Consider the following 21,510-nt stretch of genomic DNA (forward strand, 5'->3'; position numbering starts at 1 on the left):
TTCTATCTGTGTTGGATGTCACAGGACAAGTTTTTTCTCCTCCAAGAATTGGTGCCTCTGTCTGGCTCCTCTCCTCTACCAGGAGATATGCACTCTGTTGACTAATTATTATTCCCACCAGTACCATGTGCTCGCCTCCAGGCTAGAATTTCATCAATACCATAAACAATAGGGACATTCATATCACTCACGGGTCACAGATTTACAAGGACTCAGCCGAAAATGTGATTTTATTTGCCCCAATCAAGGCTGTAAGGCTTCCTACGCTGGCCGCTTGATTTGTGATGTGATGATTCAATGCAGCTGGCCCAGAGGTTCACAAGAAGACATTGAAACTGGATAACCTCTCATTAGAAGACATCTTGCACATCGCTCGTTCATTTGAAGTTGCACAGGTGGCTAACGAATATCTCATGGTAAGGCTGCAAGGGGATGCATTTCACATGCCACCACATGCCCCACCTCAGCATCATAAACATAGGACGACGTCAGGTTGAGAAATGTCATGGTTGTCCAATGTCTTCGTGCTCCAGTGTTTTTCCTCTCACTCTCGAGCATACTGACCAGATTGCTGATGTTACTGTACACACTGTGGCAAGGAATGGCATTTCTACTCTGTATGTTGCAGTCACATGACCTAGCCCCACCCAGCACCATGATCACACCAGGATAAGATACAGGTGCTGCTGACAGTGGTGCCCCAGGGCAACCTCTTCACACAAAAATTGTTTCTCATGCTTCATATGTCCCAACAGGACATCTGGTTTCATGTAGACATTGAGGCCACCATCACTTTGATCAATCAGGTGACTTATGTCTTATGGGGTTCACCTGACTTGTCCCCACCCTATGGAGACAGTGTGATTCCTCTTTGTGGGCAGTTTTTGATTGCAGCAATGTAAAAATATATTACCCAGCCTTTGACATTCTTTGTCATCAACCATTGTCAGCTAACAAAATTTTTTATGTCAATGCCTTCATGGCATTTGGATTTTCTATCTCAGATTAAGTGAAGGTGTTTTCCAGCAAGATTTGGGATGTGCTTCATACTTTCAGGCACACATAACCCTTCAGCTGGGTGCCACACCTCCTTTTTACCATGCTGTGAAGCAGGAATTCAATTGTCTCCAAGCAGTTGGGGTTGTCGAACCTGTCAAATCTAGTGCATGGGTCAAACACTCGGTCATCATCTGGAAGCCGAATGGGTCTCTTTGCTTATGTGGGGATTACCACAGTTAATAAAATATTCCAGGCTATTATGAGAAACCTAATCTATTCCCAGCAAGAAGATCTTCTCACCTCTCTGATGCGTACCTCCAGCTGCCTTTATTTGAGGCATCTCAGCACACTGTGCTGGGCCCCTACCCAGCGACAGGTCTTTCACTATGTAATCCACGGCTTGCCCCATTATCTCTCTCATCAACTGACAACAGTGCTCCATCCCTGGACACAGCTTTCTCACTGCCTCTCAGTTGTTGATGGTATCATCCTTTTAGATATTAATATGTATGCACTTGAAGCGGTTATTCTGGTGGAACTGCACCTTCAGGTGTCGAGTTTGCTCCAACGGAGTTTTTGGGGCATGTCCTGTATGAAGATGCTGGCATACCATGATGTTTACTGGCCTGGGAACAATGGCGATATTGGAAAAGTGGTCTGTAGTTGTGCAGCATATGCCTAGTACTAGGCAGTGCCCCCTCACTCTTTTGCCCCTTGGCCTGATCCTCACCTCACTTGGAACAGTATCTATCTCAATTTCACAGGCCTATTCTTGGGTTCTCTGTGGTTTCTCATTTTGGATGCTTATTCAAAGTACCCCTAAGTCATATGCATGGCATCCACCACAACTGCGGCACACTTACTGTCTTAGATGAAATTTAGGCCATTGAAGGGTTGCCTAGCACATAGCTCTCTGACAATGGCCCACAATTCATGGCCTCTGCCTTCGAGAACTTCTTTGCCAATAATAGCATAAAACACATCTGTAGCCCCCCATTCCAGCCTTCCTCCAATGATGAAGCTGAATGTCTGGTCTGAACTTTTAAGCAGCTGATGAAGATGGCTATTGAATCATCCTCCTCTATGGAGGCACTTACTTTGGTTTAGAGCATTTATCACACCATACTGATTAACGGTCATAGCCTGCAGAGCACCACCATGGTCACCAGCATTGGCCCTTGCTTCATCTGCTGACACTGTTGATGCTGGAACCTCGCTCATGTCCGTCTGGGTATTAACCCCTTGGCACTGTGGTGTAGGCATGTTCCTGCGGGAGTACAGAGGCTTGGACACCAGCAATGGTAATGTCCATCCATGGGGGACAAGTTACATTGGTCCAAAGACAGAAGGGGCTTGAGCACCATCCTCACATCCAGCTTTGACCTCAGACACAAACATTCCCTCCACAGTCCCTCTTCCACCACCTTCTGGCACCAATGTGCCACAATGGCCCGAACTCCGAGTGGCTACAGATGTCCCATTTTCACCCAGGCTCTCCCTGTGGATCAGTGGTTTTCCATGACATGCCCATCCCCAGCAATGTTCCAATGGACACTGGCAACCACATTTGGCAATCACATTTCCTCCTCACAGCCTACAGTTGATGAGACTGCACCTTTGCCCATACCTTTGTTTCACTTTTCATGGCACCGTCTGGGGCACTTCCACCCATATGCACCAGTTTTGGGGCAGAGGGGATCTGGTATTAGGCTGTGCAGAAGTTGAATTCCCGCTGGAACAAATGTATTTTGATGGCTGATAGAGGGCAGTGTCCCTGCAGTGCACCATCTGAATACACTGGCTAATAGTGTCCTTCACAGCTGGCTGGCGTAAATACCACCTCATCTTGACCAGTTAGTCAGTTGTGAACTTTGGCTGATAGCATTCATTCAGTCTCTACCATACTACTGTCTACTTGTCAACAACTTCGCTTTGGTATTGGTTCTCCTCTTTGGTCTTGATTTAGATTGTGGCACTACTTTGACCTGTTGAAAGAATTGTATTAAAGGTTCATTACACTGCATCATTGAATGGGTTGCTATTGACATGCTCTTGTTGTGTCGGGTCTACCATTCAATTGTCCAGGTTGCTGCTATAGAAGCTCCATTTTTTTACATGAACAGAAAAGAAAATGTTAAAAAATGAGCTGGAAATAGTTGTTCACTGTTAAACAGGAGGAAGATAGTCTGGATATTGCAAGGGAAAACTACTGCAATGATAAAAGGTGTCAATATACTCGCCAATACAGCATAGTTGTGGATATGTCACAGGTTACTGGTTAGTGGTTTAGTTTGTGGCTGCAGTGCAGAAGATGACACAGAAAATGTAATGCTAAGATGCTAGAGGAATCAAACCATGTACTGCAGTTTTGGAATGATGATAACTACTTAAGATACTATGTAAGGTGTGAGCATAAGGCAGACCAAAGGCTGACTTAGTGCGTTTTTTATTTTTATTTTTATTTTTTATTGTTTTCAAAGATGAATTGTTGTATCTTCACTAGGCAGCTGTCATACAATATCTGATAAATACAACCATTTTGTTTTCAAAAGTTGTTGTTGTTGTTGTGGTCTTCAGTCCTGAGACTGGTTTGATGAAGCTCTCCATGCTACTCTATACTGTGCAAGCTTCTTTATCTCCCAGTACCTACTGTAACATACATCCTTCTGTATCTGTTTAGTGTATTCATCTCTTGGCCTCCCTCTACGACTTTTACCCTCCACGCTGCCCTCCAATACTAAATTGGTGATCCCTTGATGCCTCAGAACATATCCTACCAACTGATCCCTTCTTCTAGTCAAGTTGTGCCACAAACTCCTCTTCTCCCCAATCCTATTCAGTACCTCCTCATTAGTTATATGATCTACCCATATAATCTTCGGCATTCTTCTGTAGTACCACATTTCAGAAGCTTCTATTCTCTTCTTGTCCAAACTATTTATCGTCCATGTTTCACATCCATTCATGGCTACACTCCATACAAATACTTTCAGAAACGACTTCCTGACACTTAAATCTATACTCGATGTTAACAAATTTCTCTTCTTCAGAAACGTTTTCCTTGCCATTGCCAGTCTACATTTCATATCCTCTCTACTTCAACCATCATCAGTTATTTTGCTCCCCAAATAGCAAAACTCCTTTACTACTTTGAGCGTCTCATTTCCTAAATTAATTCCCTCAGCATCACCAGACTTAATTCGACTACATTCCATTATCCTCGTTTTGCTTTTGTTGATGTTCATCTTATATCCTCATTTCAAGACACTGTCCATTCCGTTCAACAGCTCTTCCAAGTCCTTTGCTGTCTCTGACAGAATTACTATGTCATCGGTGAACCTCAAAATTTTTATTTCTTCTCCATGGATTTTAATACCTACTCTGAATTTTTCTTTTGTTTCCTTTCCAGCTTGCTCCATATTTGGATTGAATAACACTGGAGAGAGGCTAAACACCTGTCTCTCTCTCCCTTCTCAACCACGTCTTCCCTTTCATGTCCCTCGACTCTTATAACTGCCATCTGGTTTCTGTACAAATTGTAAATAGCCTTTCGCTCCCTTTATTTTACTCCTGCCACCTTTAGAATTTGAAAGAGAGTATTCCAGTCAACATTGTCAAAAGCTTTCTCTAATTCTACAAATGCTAGAAATGTAGGTTTGCCTTTCCTTAATCTTTCTTCTAAGATAAGTCGTAAGGTCAGTATTGCCTCACGTGTTCCAACATTTCTATGGAATCCAAACTGATCTTCCCTGAGGTCGGCTTCTACCAGTTTTTCCATTCATCTGTAAAGAATTCGCGTTAGTATTTTGCAGCTGTGACTTATTAAACTGATAGTTCGGCAATATTCACATCTGTCAACACCTGCTTTGTTTGGGATTGGAATTATTATATTCTTCTTGGAGTCTGAGGGTATTTCATCTATCTCATACATCTTGCTCACCAGATGGTAGAGTTTTGTCAGGACTCTCTCTCCCAAGGTTGTCAGTAGTTCTAATGGAATGTTGTCTACTACTGGGCCTTATTTTCGACTCAGGTCTTTCAGTGCTCTGTCAAACTCTTCACGCAGTATCGTATCTCCCATTTCATCTTCAGCTACATCCCCTTCCATTTCCATAATATTGTCCTCAAGTATATCGTCCTTGTATAGACCCTCTATATACTACTTCCACCTTTCTGCTTTCCCTTCTTTGCTTAGAACTAGGTTTCATCTGAGCTCTTGATATTCATACAAGTGGCTCTCTTTTCTCCAAAGGTCTCTTTAATTTTCCTGTAGTCAGTATCTATCTTACCCCTAGTGAGATAAGCCTCTACATCCTTACATTTGTCCTCTAGCCATCCCTGCTTAGCCATTTTGCACTTCCTGTCGACCTCATTTTTGAGATTTTTGTATTCCTTTTTGCCTGCTTCATTTACTGCATTTTTATATTTTCTCCTTTCATCAATTAAATTCAATATTTCTTCTGTTACCCAAGGATTTCTAGCAGCCCTCGTCTTTTTACCTACTTTATCCTCTGCTGCCTTCACTACTTCATCCCTCAGAGCTACCCATTCTTCTTCTACTGTATTTCTTTCGCCTATTCCTGTCAATTGTTCCCTTATGCTCTCCCTGAAACTCTGTACAACCTCTGGTTCTTTCAGTTTATCCAGGTCCCATCTCCTTAATTTCCCACATTTTTGCAGTTTCTTCAGTTTTAATCTACAGGTCATAACCAATAGATTGTGGTCAGAGTCCACATCTGCCCCTGGAAATGTCTTACAACTTAAAACCTGGTTCCTAAATCTCTGTCTTACCATTATATAATCTATCTGATACCTTTTAGTATCTCCAGGATTCTTCCACGTATACAACCTTCTTTTATGATTCTTGAACCAAGTGTTACCTATGACTAAGTTGTGCTCTGTACAAAATTCTACTAGGCGGCTTCCTCTTTCATTTCTTAGCCCCAATCCATATTCACCTACTATGTTTCCTTCTCTTCCTTTTCCTACTACTGAATTCCAGTCACCCATGACTATTAAATTTTCGTATCCCTTCACTACCTGAATAATTTCTTTTATCTCATCATACATTTCATCAATTTCTTCATCATCTGCAGATCTATTTGGCATATAAACTTGTACTACTGTAGTAGGTATTGGCTTTGTGTCTATCTTGGCCACAATAATGCATTCACTATGCTGTTTGTAGTAGCTTACCCACACTCCTATTTTTTTATTCATTATTAAACCTACTCCTGCATTACCCCTATTTGATTTTGAATTTATAACCCTCTGTTCACCTGACCAAAAGTCTTGTTCCTCCTGCCACTGAACTTCACTAATCCCCACTATATCTAACTTTAACCTATCCATTTCCCTTTTTAAATTTTCTGACCTACTTGCCCGATTAAGGGATCTGACATTCCACGCTCCGATCCGTAGAACACCAGTTTTCTTTTTCCTGATAACAACGTCCTCTTGAGTGGTCCCCGCCCGGAGATCCGAATGGAGGCAATTTTACCTCTGGAATATTTTACCCAAGAGGACGCCATCATCATTTAACCATACAGTAAAGCTGCATGCCCTCAGGAAAAATTATGGCTGTAGTTTCCCCTTGCTTTCAGCCATTCGCAGTACCAGCACAGCAAGGCCATTTTGGTTAGTGTTACAAGGCCAGATCAGTCAATCATCCAGACTGTTGCCCCTGCAACTACTGAAAAGGTTGCTGCCCCTCTTCAGGAACCACACATTGGTCTGGCCTCTCAACAGATACCCCTCTGTTGCGGTTGCAACTACGGTACGGCCATCTGTATCGCTGAGGCACGCAAGCCTCCCCACCAACGGCAAGGTCCATAGTTCATGTTTTTTTTTTTTTTTTTTTTTTTTTTTTTTTTTTTTTTTTTTTTTTTTTTTTTTTAAGTAAGATACCAAAATCAATACCTCACTGAAAGTTTTCAATGTTAAAATGTTTGCTTCATATGTAGCTATTACCTGAGATTGTTGCTCAGTTTGATTAATGCTGTTGTCAGATTATGGTAATTCTGGATCTGATGATGATCGTTGTACTCCAAAAATTTTGGTACTATTGGTAATATGAAAATTCACTTTTATTTGGCTGATTATATTTCATTAAAATACTTAGGTATTCTTATAAGTGAATTTAGCTTTGTTTTCACTCAGTCGGTTACTTACCAACACAAGAGAAAGACTGATGATATCCTTTAGAACTGGAATAAAACATGATTTTGGCAGAGCTTCTAATGTGGAGTTTCCATAATGTGTTTCTATAAACAAGTTTTAAAAAACTAAGGAAAATATAGATTCCCTCTTACCATAGAGGTGACACATTAAGTTACAGACAGGCACAACTAAAAGATGATTATGCATTAGCTTTTGGTCACAGCAATCTGGTCCGAGCTGTCAGAGATGGCGATTACGCATGCGTGACATTCTTGTTTGTGTGAATGAATTTGTGAGTCTTTTCTTTTCTGATGAAGTCTGCGGCCAAAAGCCAATGTGTAAGTGTCTTTTAGTTGTGCCTGTCTGGAACATAATGTTCCATCTCTACAGTAAGTAGCAATCTATCTTTTTCTTACATTTTTTATAATCTCATCTGGGGTTTCCATTGTTCCAGGTTTAAGAAAACATGTCTGTTGCAGAAATGTTGCCTGTAGTTGTGAAGACTCCATTTATTGCAGCTTAAGGGCTGTTTGTTTGGAGATTTGTTGATAAACACGTCAGACACTGCCTTTATGGGCAAAGACTGCACTGCTTATTCTGCAAGCCCTGCCAGATTTGACTCGCTAATATATAAGAGAAAAGATATACCTAATTTTTGGAAATGGTATTTTTTAAATCTGTACTAGATTTTCATGTAGTCCTCGTAAAGTTCAAGTATTGGAACTTGCTTGAATCTTCCATAGTTGGAATTTGCTTAAATCTTCCGTGTGCAGTCTCTCATTTAGTCAATATCTCATAAAACTGTTGTCAGGCATGGATCTAACTGAATGCCAGGTAGCATGCTGGTCATAAAGTGCAATAACTCTGTGAGTGAATTTTATAAACTTACTATCTCATGATACCTCACTACCTATGACCTGTCAATGTATGTGTGAATACCCATTTGCCAGAGTATTGTAGTTTATGTGTTGGATTTTTCTATGACCTGTTAGGTATAACTTTTCTCAGCAGTTTGTAGGCATTACATTAAGATAATGTGCTGTGAACAGAAAGGCCATGAGCAGAAATATGACTTGTTTGAATCGCTTAATCTGTGTCCTTCATTGTTGACATATATTTAAAAGAGTGTGGCATTCAATGATAGCTTTGAAACTGAGATGAAATTCTCATAACACTACAGTGAAACCATGTTCTTAATAATCACAATGATAGCCATGGTGACATGGAGCAACAGTAAGTGATCTGAATATAGTATGTAAATCATAGTCTCACTTCAACATTCTAATTTACTACATAAGAAGATTTATTGTAGAGTTACAAAATTAATGCCAGTAAACTTTATAACTGATGCTACAAAGCAATATTTTAAATTAAAATACTTAAGCAATTTAAACAAAGAAATACTCACCCTTTAAACAAAGAATGTTTAAAGGCATTGATTCTGAAAGTATTTGTATGGAGTGTAGCCCTGTATGGAAGTGAAACATGGATGATAAATAGTTAAGAAAAAAAGAGAATAGAAGCTTTAAAAATCTGGTGCTACAGAAGAATGCTGAAGATTAGATGGGTAGATCACATAACTAATGAGGAAGTATTGAATAAAATTGGAGAGAAGAGAAATTTGTGGCACAACTTGACTAGAAGAAGGGATTGGTTGGTAGGGAATATTCTGAGGCATCAAGGGATCACCAATTTAGTATTGGAGGGCAGTGTGGAGGGTAAAAATTGTAGAGGGAGACCAAGAGATGAATACATTAAACAGATTCAGAAGGATGTAGGTTGCAGTAGGCACTGAGAGATGAAGAAGCTTGCACAGGATAGAGTAGCATGGAGAGCTGCATCAAATCAGTCTCTGGAGCAAAGACCACAGCAACAAGAAGGTCATAAGAATAACATCCTCGCACTATGATACAGGTGATTAGAAGAATCTCTGGACCAAAGACCACAGCAACAAGAAGGTCATAAGAATAACATGCTCGCACTATGATACACGTGATTAGAAGAATCATTTAATTTAGTAGATGACCATCTTCAGCCATTGTATAATCTATTGTTAGACCCTCTTAAAATATCTGTAGATTCTTTTGGAAGTTTTACTTCAGTTTGTAAAGCACACTGCCTCATCTGAAACTTAATGAAAATCTATTAAAATTCTATGAAGACACAATAATAAATTACATGTGCACTGAAGATCTTTGTCGATCCAGCCAAACTGCAAATAAAGAATACAAAACAAGGAGTCTTGTCTATGTACACACAAATAAAGCAATTCATCAACTTTGTACAGGCTGCACAACACTATGAATACAAAACCAAATAACTGAAGGAGTCATTTATGGTTTTCCTTCCTGTCCCTTGACAAGGGCCCCCTCACCATAATTTTTTTAAAAGTCTGCTCTCCTTCATCTCCTTTCAGACTAGTTAACTATTTTCTCAAGAGTATTCTGTGCATTTAAAAATAAAGTGCAAGTATAATTGAAGTTCCAAACAAAATAAATAACTTGCACAATCCAGAAAATCCTGAAGGTTTTTGATGTCTGCTGTAAATCAATGAACCGTTATTGGAATCTCTTTAGTTAATGAAGTGGATCACCCTAGATAAAACCACCATCTGGACTGATGATCAAGAAGACAAAAAGGAAACTGTGTCTGTCAGTTAGAAACATGTCTTATGTTAATGCTATAGCTCATTTCAAAACCTGCAACAGAATACTTAATTCAGTAATACAGGAATTAGAGTAAATGCCACATGAGAAAAATATAGGCACATTAGGTAACAAAATAAAGACATTATGGAACATAGTGAAGGAGGAGACAGGTAGAACCAGAGATGGAAACCAGCAGATAGTATTAAGAGTAAATGATACTTTGATAACATATGAGCATAGCATTGCAAAGCTTTGTAACAACTATTTCATAACTGTTACTGTAGATGCTGCCACGGAATACCACAGACTAACCATTACAGATAACTTCAGTAATATGAATAATGTCCACCTTATAATCTTTAAAAGGACCTGCCATTGTGTACTGTGTAGAGGCTTGTGGATTGTGTTTGTGGGAGTAGAGATATAAAATCAAAAATTCTAGTGCTTATGACAAAATACCAAAAAAATTAATGAATGAGTGTTCTTCTGAGTTTTGTAACATATTAAGTTATTTGTATAGCCAGTCATTTATCATTAGAACATTTCCTCAGTCAGCTGAGATATGTTGCAGTTAAGCACCCATATAAGAAATGAGGTAAAGAGGTACTATCAAAGTTCCATCCAGCTTCACATTTGCCAGCATTGTCAAAAATTTTAGAAAAGGTAATACACAAGTGGCTCCTCAACATCCTAACTGCAAATAATATATTGTCCACGTTTCTGAAAGGTTCTAATAATGAGAAATTATTAACATACAGTTAGAATTACTTAATTCATTTGGCAATAAACTACAGACCACTGCTATATTCTGTTATATCTAAGGAATTTGAGTGGCCCAGCAGTTCCAGGCGCTTCAGTCTGGAACCGCACGACTGCTACGGTCGCAGGTTCGAATCCTGCCTCAGGCATGGATGTGTGTGATGTCCTAAGGTTAGTTAGGTTTAAGTAGTTCTAAGTTCTAGGGAATTGATGACCTCAGAAGTTAAGTCCCATAGTGCTCAGAGCCATTTGAACCATCAAAGGAATTTGACTCTGTGAATCACAAACCCATTAAAATAAATTAGGATACCACAAAATGTTTCAAATCAAATTTCTCTGACTGGAAGTAAAGGTCACGGAAAGAAAATAGTACTGTGTTAAACTATCAGTCACGATTCATATGGTAACTAATGTGTTTAGTGTTCCACAAGATTCCATCTTAGGGCCTTTACTTCTTCTTACATACACTTTTCGTCATTAACATTACCAAATGCCAGTCCATTTGGTTTGTATATGATACAAAGATTATAATAAGTAGCAATCCAAACAAGTTTTAGACAGAACTGTTAAAAATTTTCCATGAATGATAATAAATGTTTCCTAGTCAATTCTTCACCACAAAGCTTAGAAAAGAAAAACTACATGCAGTCCACAATTTTTAAGGGGTTCTCACCCCCTCCTCCCAAGTGCATGTCTAAAATATGACAAGTGCACAGAAAAAATTTACAGTGTAAAAATCTTAGAATTACAACTCAATAATAAATTTAACTGGAAGTAGCACACCACAGAACAGAACTGCAAAACACTCAAATAAATTATTATTTGTACTCCAGATGCAATCAGGCATAGGTGATATAAGAATAAAAATGCCAGTACAGTTTGTTCACTTTTGTTCCATAATGCCATACACAGTCATGTTTCTGGGATAACTCATCAAACCATGGTGAAGTTTTCTGAGTACAAAAGACTACAATATGAAGTATTTAGTTATAGTTATTAAGATATTAGAGGATTAAGTAACTCACTGCTCAAAATTTTCAATGAAAAATAGGAGTTGCATGTTAAATCATAATTCTTTACGTATATACAGATTAAAGTTTTGTGTTAACTTGGAAGGAGGTCTTTATTTATATCAGTTCTGAGAAAATTGCTCATATCTGGCATTCTCTCTTTTGCCTGTGAGAAAGTATACAGCAAGAGTGATCCACTCATAATATCCATTGCATCTCATAAACAATTCAAGGCACAGGAAAATATTTTTAGCGAACAACAGCACACAAAGAGGAGAGTATTTTGCCATATGGTTAATATGTAAAACTCTCTTGTCTACCATGATTTACATGTAACATGAGAATAGGAATGGGTTTGAAGCCAGAAAAGTGAATAAAACACAAGTTTATTTTTATAGTGACAATGAAGACAATAGCTAAAATAGTACCTATGTGATAATTAAACTTTTGTGTACAAAATGTTCCTGTAATATTATATTATTTGACTTGATTGGTCCTATATTAATAATAAACTACTTGCACAACATGTAATCTACAGGACCAAATAAAAATCAAAGTTTTTTTCATAAGCATTTGACATGTCTTTTCCCCAGATGCTTCTTTAACAAAACATTGTTTCCGGGTGCTATCACAACAGCAACTGCGTTAACATGTTAGTTAGGCAAAACTTTGTGAACTCCATGTCCATTTTGGTAAAAGAAGTTCATTTCTAAAATGACAGCAAGGAAAGTGAAAGAGTTACTCAAAACTTGCCACTGATAATGGGTCTCTGAAGAGTAAAAAGAGTAACATGTCAGGCAAAAGTAAACTATTCTTTCTGTTGCAGTTTTGTTGGAATCCCTCAGCAAGGAAATGGTATCGTAAATCAGTGTATTATTAAACAATCAATGGAGGTTGAGACAGGTCAATAACTTGTCAGTATTAAAATAAACTAGTAATTTCTTCACATATGCTGTTCCAAACCCACACCAATTCTCACTTCACCAGCTATTGATAACTGTTAAAAATTATATTATTACATTTAAAAAACTCTATAATTATTACTATATCATAGCAAATAAGATGGTTTCACATGTCTAACAAATTTCAAAATGCTCTCGTCTCTGCTGGCTATTAAACTTGTTTTGATATATTTTGCCATTTATGAAATACCATAGATCTTAAAAATAGTTCACTCTCATTTTATTGTCTGGGGGTGCATGCAATTTTGTTTTCTTGAGTCTGGAGATAAGTGCAATGAATTATTTCAGTGTCTTATCTAAACTGCACATGTAGGAAATGCATGACCTAGCATGCACCAAACATAACACATAATGACCCCAATTTTTAGTGCAAACAATTCAAATTTTATGCAGTGGGTTACTAATATTTGGAATATCACAATAACTAAGAACATTATAAAAAGGCAGACAGTTCATCATGAAGGTGACAAAAGAGGTCATAAGATGTAATCTTTTTTCTTTTGTTTTGTTTTATTTACCAAATATTTTCCTCAAAATCATATGAGAAACAATGGAGAGCAGCCAGCTTATGCATTAAATTCTACTCGTACTGCCACTGCTGTGCCTTGATGGTAGTGCCTGAGTCACTTTCTTCAGTCAGTCATTCATTATTTTCATTTATATTATGTTATCTATATTTATTTCTCCATTATCCAGTATCAGGCTGGGTTGCTTCTCCCTTTGCCTGTTTTTCCACAATTCTTCTTCTACACCCGTTTTTTTCCAGTCCAGTCAATCCATTTTGCTCTGGGTCTACCTCTTGCCCTCAGATTTGCCTTCCCTCATTTGTTTTTGTATTCTTCTACCTTCCATTCTCTTTACATGTCCGAACCATTTTAACCTACTCCTCTCAATTACATCACTGAACTTTGAACTTTTCTACTTCAATTTTTTTCTTAGAAACTTCATGTCTCCTCATTTTTCCTAACATACTTCCTGGGAATTTCATTTCATTGTCTTGACTTCTACTCTCATCTCTTCTTCTCATTGTCAAGGCCTCCAACACATATATCAATATAGGCATAAAGTACATCTTGTACAGAAGTTCCTTAGACTTCATTGGCACCTCCCTTCCACAGACTAAAATCGTAACACAATGATAAAATGTGTTATTGTACCCTCCATCAGTTTTCCACCTCCTTCCTTTCATTTTGGATTACCTCACTTCTCAGATATTGAAAGCTGTCAGTCATTTCAATTTGCTGTCCACTGACATCTATTTGTCCTTTCCCTTCTGCACTTCTGTTTACCACCATGGTCTTACTTTTCTTCACACTGCATGTCACACTGTATTTCTCAATTTTTTTGTTTAGTTGTTTGTCTAGTTGTTCTGGTACATCCTTACTGTTGGTTCTCCACAACATATCATCAGCAAATAGCAATAACTTTATCTCCTTTCCTCTATGATCTTTTGCCTTTTTCACAGATTCATCCTTCAGTACTGTAAATAATAGTGCTGACATCATATTTCCTAGCCTCAACCCCATAACATTCCTAAACCGACGAGTTATCCCAACTTGGGTCTGGACACAACTGAAAGTTTTTCCTGCACTGCTTGAGCAATTTCAGTTGTTTGTTCCCCAACTCCCTCTCTCTCCAAGGTTTCTCATACCTTTTCTCTGGGGACACTATTATATTCAATAATTAAGTCCAGAAATATCATCACTAGATCTTTTCTATACTTCCAGTGCTTTTCCATGACCTGTTTTGTACTAAAGATTTGCTCCACTGTTGATTTACCATGCCAAAAGCCATACTACTCCTCTACTAACTGATCCACATTTTTCCCTCACTCTTCTGTTCAGTATCCTCTCCATTATTTTTGCTACTTTTGATATGATTGTGATCCCTCAATAGCTATTTACTTGTCTTTCTCCTTGGACACTGAAATTGTTATCCACTTTCCCCATTCTTCAGGAACACATATCTGAGTCCATATGCATCTTAACCATCTATGTAATCACTGTAACCCAGTAGGTCCAGCTGCCTTCATCTCTCCACACTTATTTTCTCTATCCTAGCTGTCTTTCCTGTTTTCATTCTTTTAACTGCAAGTTCCACTCCTAACATAGTAATATGTTTCTCTTCTTCCAGATCCAAGTCTCCCCAATTTACTAGTATACCCATTTTCATTGTTTTTTTTCCACAGATGTAGTAGTTTGTCAAAGTACATTTTCCTTATCATCTATCAATGTCACCATTTCACCAGCATTGTGTAGGTGCTTTCCTTCCCCTTACTTCTCCTAATTCCATATGGCATCCTTTTATTCCCCCACCCCCACTTCACATCATTTCCCAGCACTTGTGTGAATTCCTTTCAACTCTTTCTCTTTTCTTCCAATAGCATTTTCTTCTACTTATGTCTGCTTTCCTAGTATTCCTTTTTACTTTCTTTATCTTTGTCTCTGTTCCACTCCTACTATGCTTACTTCTTTTCTTTTGCTGCTTCCTTCACTTGCTCATTCCACCATGGTGTCTGCTTATCCTTTGCCCTTCCAACCATTCTGCCACAGGTGTTGCCTGCAGAACTTACAAATGCTTCTTTGAAGACTATAAATTCCTGCACAGGTCAACATCCGTCCCCTACAGAAATTCGGATATGTCAGTAAGGTAATTGTAAATCTCACACTCTAACATATATCAAGGAGTGATTGTACATTCCTCTTCCACACTTCCACTTTCAATACTAGAGATTTTAGTCTTATATAACTCTCTGAACTGTTATTGGACTTGTCTATCTTTAGTTTACACACTTTAATTTTTTTTCTCCCTTTCTGCCTTTATTCCCTTCATTTTATCCATGCTCACCTTTGCCACCCCTACTCAATGATCTCCATCATCTGGGAGTGAAGTTACTTTTATTAGTTGCAGATGATATTGCTTTTCCACCAGAAATTAGTCAATGAACTTCTTCATCCTTCTCTCTCCCCAACCATATCTTGTTATTCTTAGCTGTTTATCTTCCTGAACCATGAGTTGCCCATAATCAAAATACTTCTTTCACAAAAATCAGCCAGCTTCTCTCCTTCCTCATTCTCCTTCCTATCCATGCAGACCAATTATCTTTTCCTTACTTAGTCTTTCATTCCTCACCTATCCATTTAAGTCACTCACCACTATTGCTTCCACATTCATAATTTCATTCTTTAGTTTCTGTACGAATTCTTTGATGTTCTCCTCTTTACTTTCTGTTTATGGTGCATATACTTGGGTGAAGTCGTTCACTCCTTTATTAATTATCAGCTGAATCTTCATATCCTGTCACTTGTATATTCCACTTCTTCCTCATATTCTTGTAGGGTTGGCTTTATTATTATAGCCATTCCATTTTTGGCCTTTTACCCATTACTTCAGTAAAGTGTATATCCTTTTCTTATTTTTCTCCTTCCTGTTCCCTTCCACCTGACCTCATTTAGGCTTGACATTCCTACATTCCACTCCTCCATGAAGTCAACCAACTGTCTTTCTGGTTGGGGTCATCACATTAAAGATACCCACCCTTGATGCATTGGTGACTAACAGCCCACTTCTCACAGTTCCCCCAGCACTCCAAAAATGGTTTGTCACCTAAATGTTACACCATAACCTTTCTGAGACTGGATTTGAAATGCCATCTAAAAATTCCTAAAATGCTACATGTGCCAGAGTAACTGAGAGTGCTAATATGCTGCTTCCTGGACTAGGGTAGGTGTGCTGGCCCCTGATGGAATCCTCCCTGCAGATTAACGATAAGGGCCAGCAGGCTGGACAGCCTGGATGTGGTTATTAGGCAGCTTTCCACATCCCGCTAGGTGAATACCAGGCTCGTCACCATGTTGTGCCTGAGTCACACAACCCACAGACATTTGAAAATGATCGCACTATTTCATGGCTTACACTAAACGCAGACAACTGGGGTTCACTAATTCCATCCCGGGGGGTTCAGGGTGGTGGCAGGAAGGGCATCCAGCCACCCTCTGCAACTAACACTGTCAAATCTGTTGTAACACAGCTGACCCGACAGTAAACAAGGGGAATTCCTAAAATGCAACATTTTTGCTTATTTAGGCCAAATATAACCTAGTAAAATGGTGGTAAAGAATGCAATGAATAAATGAATGAATGAATGAGTATGTCATGGCATTGACAATGTTATGAAAGGGATAGATTGCTTCTCATCATATTGAAGAGACACTGAGTCACACACAGGCACAACAAAAGGACCATTATTCATTTAAGTTTTTAGCAAAATTTCCCTTTTTCAAAGTAGAAAATATACACAAATTCGCACATGCACAACACACACATACACATGACCACTGCCTCTGGCATCTGAGAGCAACTTGCATACACCAACTGCACCTGATGGTAGAAGCAATCTGTAGGTGGTAGGGGTAAGGAGAATGTGGCGTGGGGATGAGGTGGGATAGCAAGGTAGGGTTGGGGGAATGTGTAGTGCAGCTTTCAGGAGCATGCAGGGACATGATAGGGACAGACTAGGGCTGATAGGTGCAGACAGATGATTTGAGATGAAGGGGAGTGGAGGAAGGATGCAGAAAAGGAGAAGAGTAGACAAGGGGAAGAAAAGACTGGGTTGAGGCCAGGGAGTTACAGGAATATAGGATAAACTGCAGGGAGAGTTCCTACCCACTCCCACTCCAGCACTACATAGCCTTCTGTTCCACCAATGCACCCATTGGCCTTTCTTCCTTCCTCTACTTCTATCTTTTCATCATTTCCACTTCCCTTCTCATCCCCCCCCCCCCTCCAAACCTCTTGTCTTCACCTATTGGACTCACCCTGACCCCACCATATCCCTGTGTGCTCCCGCAAGCAACACTGCACTTTCCCCCACCCCTAGCCTGCTATCCCTCCCCCTTCTCACCCTAGTCTCCATCTGAAGATTGTTTCTCCCATCAGGCGCAATTGGTGTACAAGTCCGGCCTCAACACCCAGAAACAGTAGTCATGTGTGTGTGAGTTTCATTTGTGTGATTGTGTGTATGTTTTCTACTTTAGAAGAGGGTATTTTGGCCAAATGTTCAAATAATGTATATCTTCTTGCCGTGCCTATCTGCAATTCAGCATCTATGGTGGGTAGCAATATAATCTCTTCATAACATTGTCGTTATTCCACTCAGTATCACAGTATTCATTTTTACACCATTTTGATCTTTTAAATATTGTCACACACACACACACACACACACACACACACATACACACACACACACACACACACACACACACACACACACATGCACACGCACACACCTGTACAGCTCCTACGTTGTACAGCTGAATACACAATGCCAAAATAATTTATTTTGTTTTAGTAAGAAGAAAACATACTGACACAAACAGCATTAAAACATTTGTATGCTCCTAAATCTTAATGGTATTGAGTGCACTTAAAAATTGATAGTATTTGTCTCACCTCAGTATGTCGTGCTTTATTGTTGATGGTCTCATCTACTGACTGGCAGAGCGAGTTGTTCTGTGGTATAGGATCAAGAAATGCCCCAGGATCATCTTTGTTTTTCAGAATACAACAAGACAGGGGAACTATAAGCTCATTCTGACCAATATCTCTCAGTTTCCACCATGACATTTCATAATCTGATGGTTGTGTCATTCCACAGCATTTGAGCTAAAGAGGTAACAATCACAAATTAATATGAATGTAAGGAAAAAATGCAAATTGTCCTTAATAGTACAACAATGCAGCTGTTTCAAAGGAAAAATCATTTTCAACAAAACAGAAACAAAATAATTAGCATGGAGAGTACTTTTACATTATCTCTGATACATGGTTACTACAGAGTTAAATCACATATTATTATTATTATTATTATTATTATTATTACTAATATTTTACACCATTAAAATATGTCTGTAAGTTTCATAGTCATGATGAGATGCGATACGGGTACAGAAGCTCTCTGAACAACTGCGTGTAAAAAAACAACCAATGGCTATCCTGAATTAACAACACAATTTATCTAATTTGAAAAAAAAGACAGAAGCGTGTAGCATTTGTATGTTGTTGGTATGTTGCTACAGTGAAATTCTAACACGAGACGTATACAAGTAACCAACAACGAAATGCTGAAACAATTTATCCCATTGATAATTGGGGGAAGATTGCATTAGATTGCAATGCTACATGAATGTTAACCAATTAGGTCCTACAGTTGTTTGAACTACGTTCCTATTTTAAATGTGTCAAAATTACAGTTCAAGAAACTATGCTACATATGAGGCTCTGGATGAAATGGAAAGTCAATGCAAATATCCCAACAAAGATACAAAAACCGAAACAGTTTCTCTTTCGCAAATGGACTAACTGATTAAAGTGTTGTTCATTACACTGAAACCTCTTGCTTTCTGTCATATTGGTTGGGATATGTTAGTCTGTCAAACAGAAAGCCCAGGGAACAAATACAGTTACCAGCAACAGAACAAGGGAAACCACTGATGACAGCGATAGAGACCTGCCAAATTCATGTACTTATTCTCTGGAAATGCTCATACATATAGAGGGCTTTCTATGAATCCAGTGATGAAAAATAATTACAGACTATAAATTCCTGCACAGGTCAACATCCTTCCCCTACAGAAATTCATATATGTCAGTAAGGTAATTGTAAATCTCACACTCTAGCATATAGCCAGGAGTGATTGTAAGAGTCCAATCAAGATTGAAGTAATTCCCACACTTTAACAATTGAGCCATGGCAGTTCGGTTTGCTGGCCTAACTACCTCTGGCATCAGTATTGATAGTCAATAGTCACTTCCCTTGTGACTTATCTTTGGTTTTCCTGGTTGAGGTGGAGGCTTGGCGTGGCGGCAGTTTGTTGTGAACGGCACATGATGGAATGAGGAGGACTGGAGCAGCAGTGCCTGGTGGTAGGCTTTGGTTTGGCCGATTTGGGTTTGAAATGTATGTACCCAGCTGGATCGTTGAGTGACTTGTCAAATGTTGGGCAGCCACTAAAGAAGGTGATGAAGGTCATGCTCTGGAGCTCTGGTAATGGGGGCCTCCTTCTGTTATTTGAAGAAGAGTTAAAAGGATAATCTATGGTGGGGAGGCTGCACCATAACATACTGCCTATGGGCATTCTGGCCTTGTGCCTTTATAGTTTAAAGGAAAACTGGCGTAATATTATTGTGTCATGTCCAGTGAATAATATGTATTTGTTTGTTTCACAGTGTACCTTGGCTTGACAGTGGCCAAATGCTGTTAATGTGTCTTCTTTGAAGCCACCTGATTCTGTTAATTGGTAAACTGCTTGTGTGCACCCACTTGGTGTGCGATGTTATGAATTGAAGTGGTAACGCCGATGAGTGGCACTGTACCCGGTGGCAATGTCATGGTACTGTATCAGGTTCGGGGTATGAATTGAAATCTGATTGGCATTTAGTAAAGTGTATTCACTCTAACCTATGATGATGTGTTTTAATCATAATTGAATTACATAGGGCTAGTACTGAGTGTAATTTTCTGCCTTGCTTCAGGGTTTAACTGCAACTGCTCTGTTTGTACCTGCACCTTGCCAGTTACATGTACTCGTTTATCATCTTACCTAGACAGAGGCATTTGTATTTATTGTATATGACCAAATCCATTCTAATTATCCCTGTCAATCTTAGTGAGTTCCCCTGATGTGATTAAAAGCCTTGTGGAGCCGCGCGTGTGTGTGTGTGTGTGTGTGTGTGTGTGTGTGTGTGTGTGTGTGTGTGTGTGTTTGTGTGTGTGTGTGGATACGAGTTGTATTTATCTCGCTAATGCAGGTCTCATCATTTGTGAGTGTATATTCTGTTATAGTTTGAGGGTGCTGCCTCGCATGTGATTTATGTTCACAGTTGACTGCAAAACACGCAAGTCTACCTTGCTGATGTAGCCATGACTTCTGGGCTGCCCAAAGCCCGTGGTTATTGTTGTAGGAGCACTTTGCCGCATCATTTGGCATACCTAGCACAAGGTGAGTAGTTGCCTTGTTCCTTGGAGCTATACCTGGGCTGAGTGACTGCTGCTAGGGTTGTAGGATGTGGAGTTTGGTTGGATTAACTCATTAACTTTTGTAATTTTAGATTCAAATTTTATTCTTACTGTTATAAACTCAGATGCTTTGTGTTTATTAAATACTGTTTTCTTTTGCTTATATTGGTAAATTTCAGTAGTTTTCACTTTATATGTTGCTATAATTCTGATTGTTTTCATGTTGTTATTAATCTGGAATTTAATTGATCAGTATGTTTTTCTGAAATAAATGTTAATTTGATGCAAACAATGAACTATGTGTTGGGTCTCCCTTCCAAGTTTTGACGTTTTTATCCTTTTGTACCCTGAACCTGTTGCCTCAGTTTCAATTGCTAGCAGAACGATCTGCTAGCTTAGAGGAGGGGGAGGGGAGATTTTTGTATTTTCACTCCTGGCTCAGTTGTTGTTTTCACCTTATGTAGTTCAACTTAAGAAGTTGTCAGAATACGGTATCGTACCAGTGCACTGATTTTTATTTGTTTTAAGGGGGTTCACCTCCACCATGAGCTCCAGAGCTTGTCCAGGGATTTCCCACCTTAAATGCGAACACCTTCTCTCTGAACTGCATATTTGTGGGCTTCCCATAGATGGAAGCATACCCAAGTTAGCGACCCAGTTGTGTGCAGTGGTTGATTGCTCCCTTTCACCCTCTGCAGACACCTTTGGCAAGTTAGGTGACTTTCTCTCCAATATTTCCAGTGCGTTGGAGGAGTTGTGCCGTTATATTTGATTTCTTGAGGTGAGTCACCCCACGTCAAAACACATGTGTCAGCTGCGAGCACATTTAGCTCACCTGGAGAACTGTCTAACCAATCTTGGATTTATAGATCTTAAAGATTCCAATAGACAGCTTCAGCAGGAGTTAGCTGATAGAATCAGTGAGCTGCAATTCAGGGTAGTGTCCTTGAGCT

The 21,510-nt window shown here is 39.1% G+C and overlaps 1 protein-coding gene across 1 annotated transcript in view; it reads right to left on the reverse strand.

Moving 5' to 3' along the window:
- Positions 1 to 21,510, reverse strand: part of LOC126281388 (CD82 antigen-like) — a 112,262-nt gene that overhangs the window by 6,524 nt on the left and 84,228 nt on the right. Inside the window, exon 4 of the mRNA XM_049980314.1 lies at positions 17,992 to 18,204. Within this exon, the coding sequence (XP_049836271.1) occupies positions 17,992 to 18,204 (213 nt within the window). The remainder of the gene's footprint in view (positions 1 to 17,991; positions 18,205 to 21,510) is intronic.

Source organism: Schistocerca gregaria, chromosome 7 (genome assembly GCF_023897955.1).
Source record: "Schistocerca gregaria isolate iqSchGreg1 chromosome 7, iqSchGreg1.2, whole genome shotgun sequence".
NCBI classification, from domain to species: Eukaryota; Metazoa; Arthropoda; class Insecta; order Orthoptera; family Acrididae; genus Schistocerca; species Schistocerca gregaria.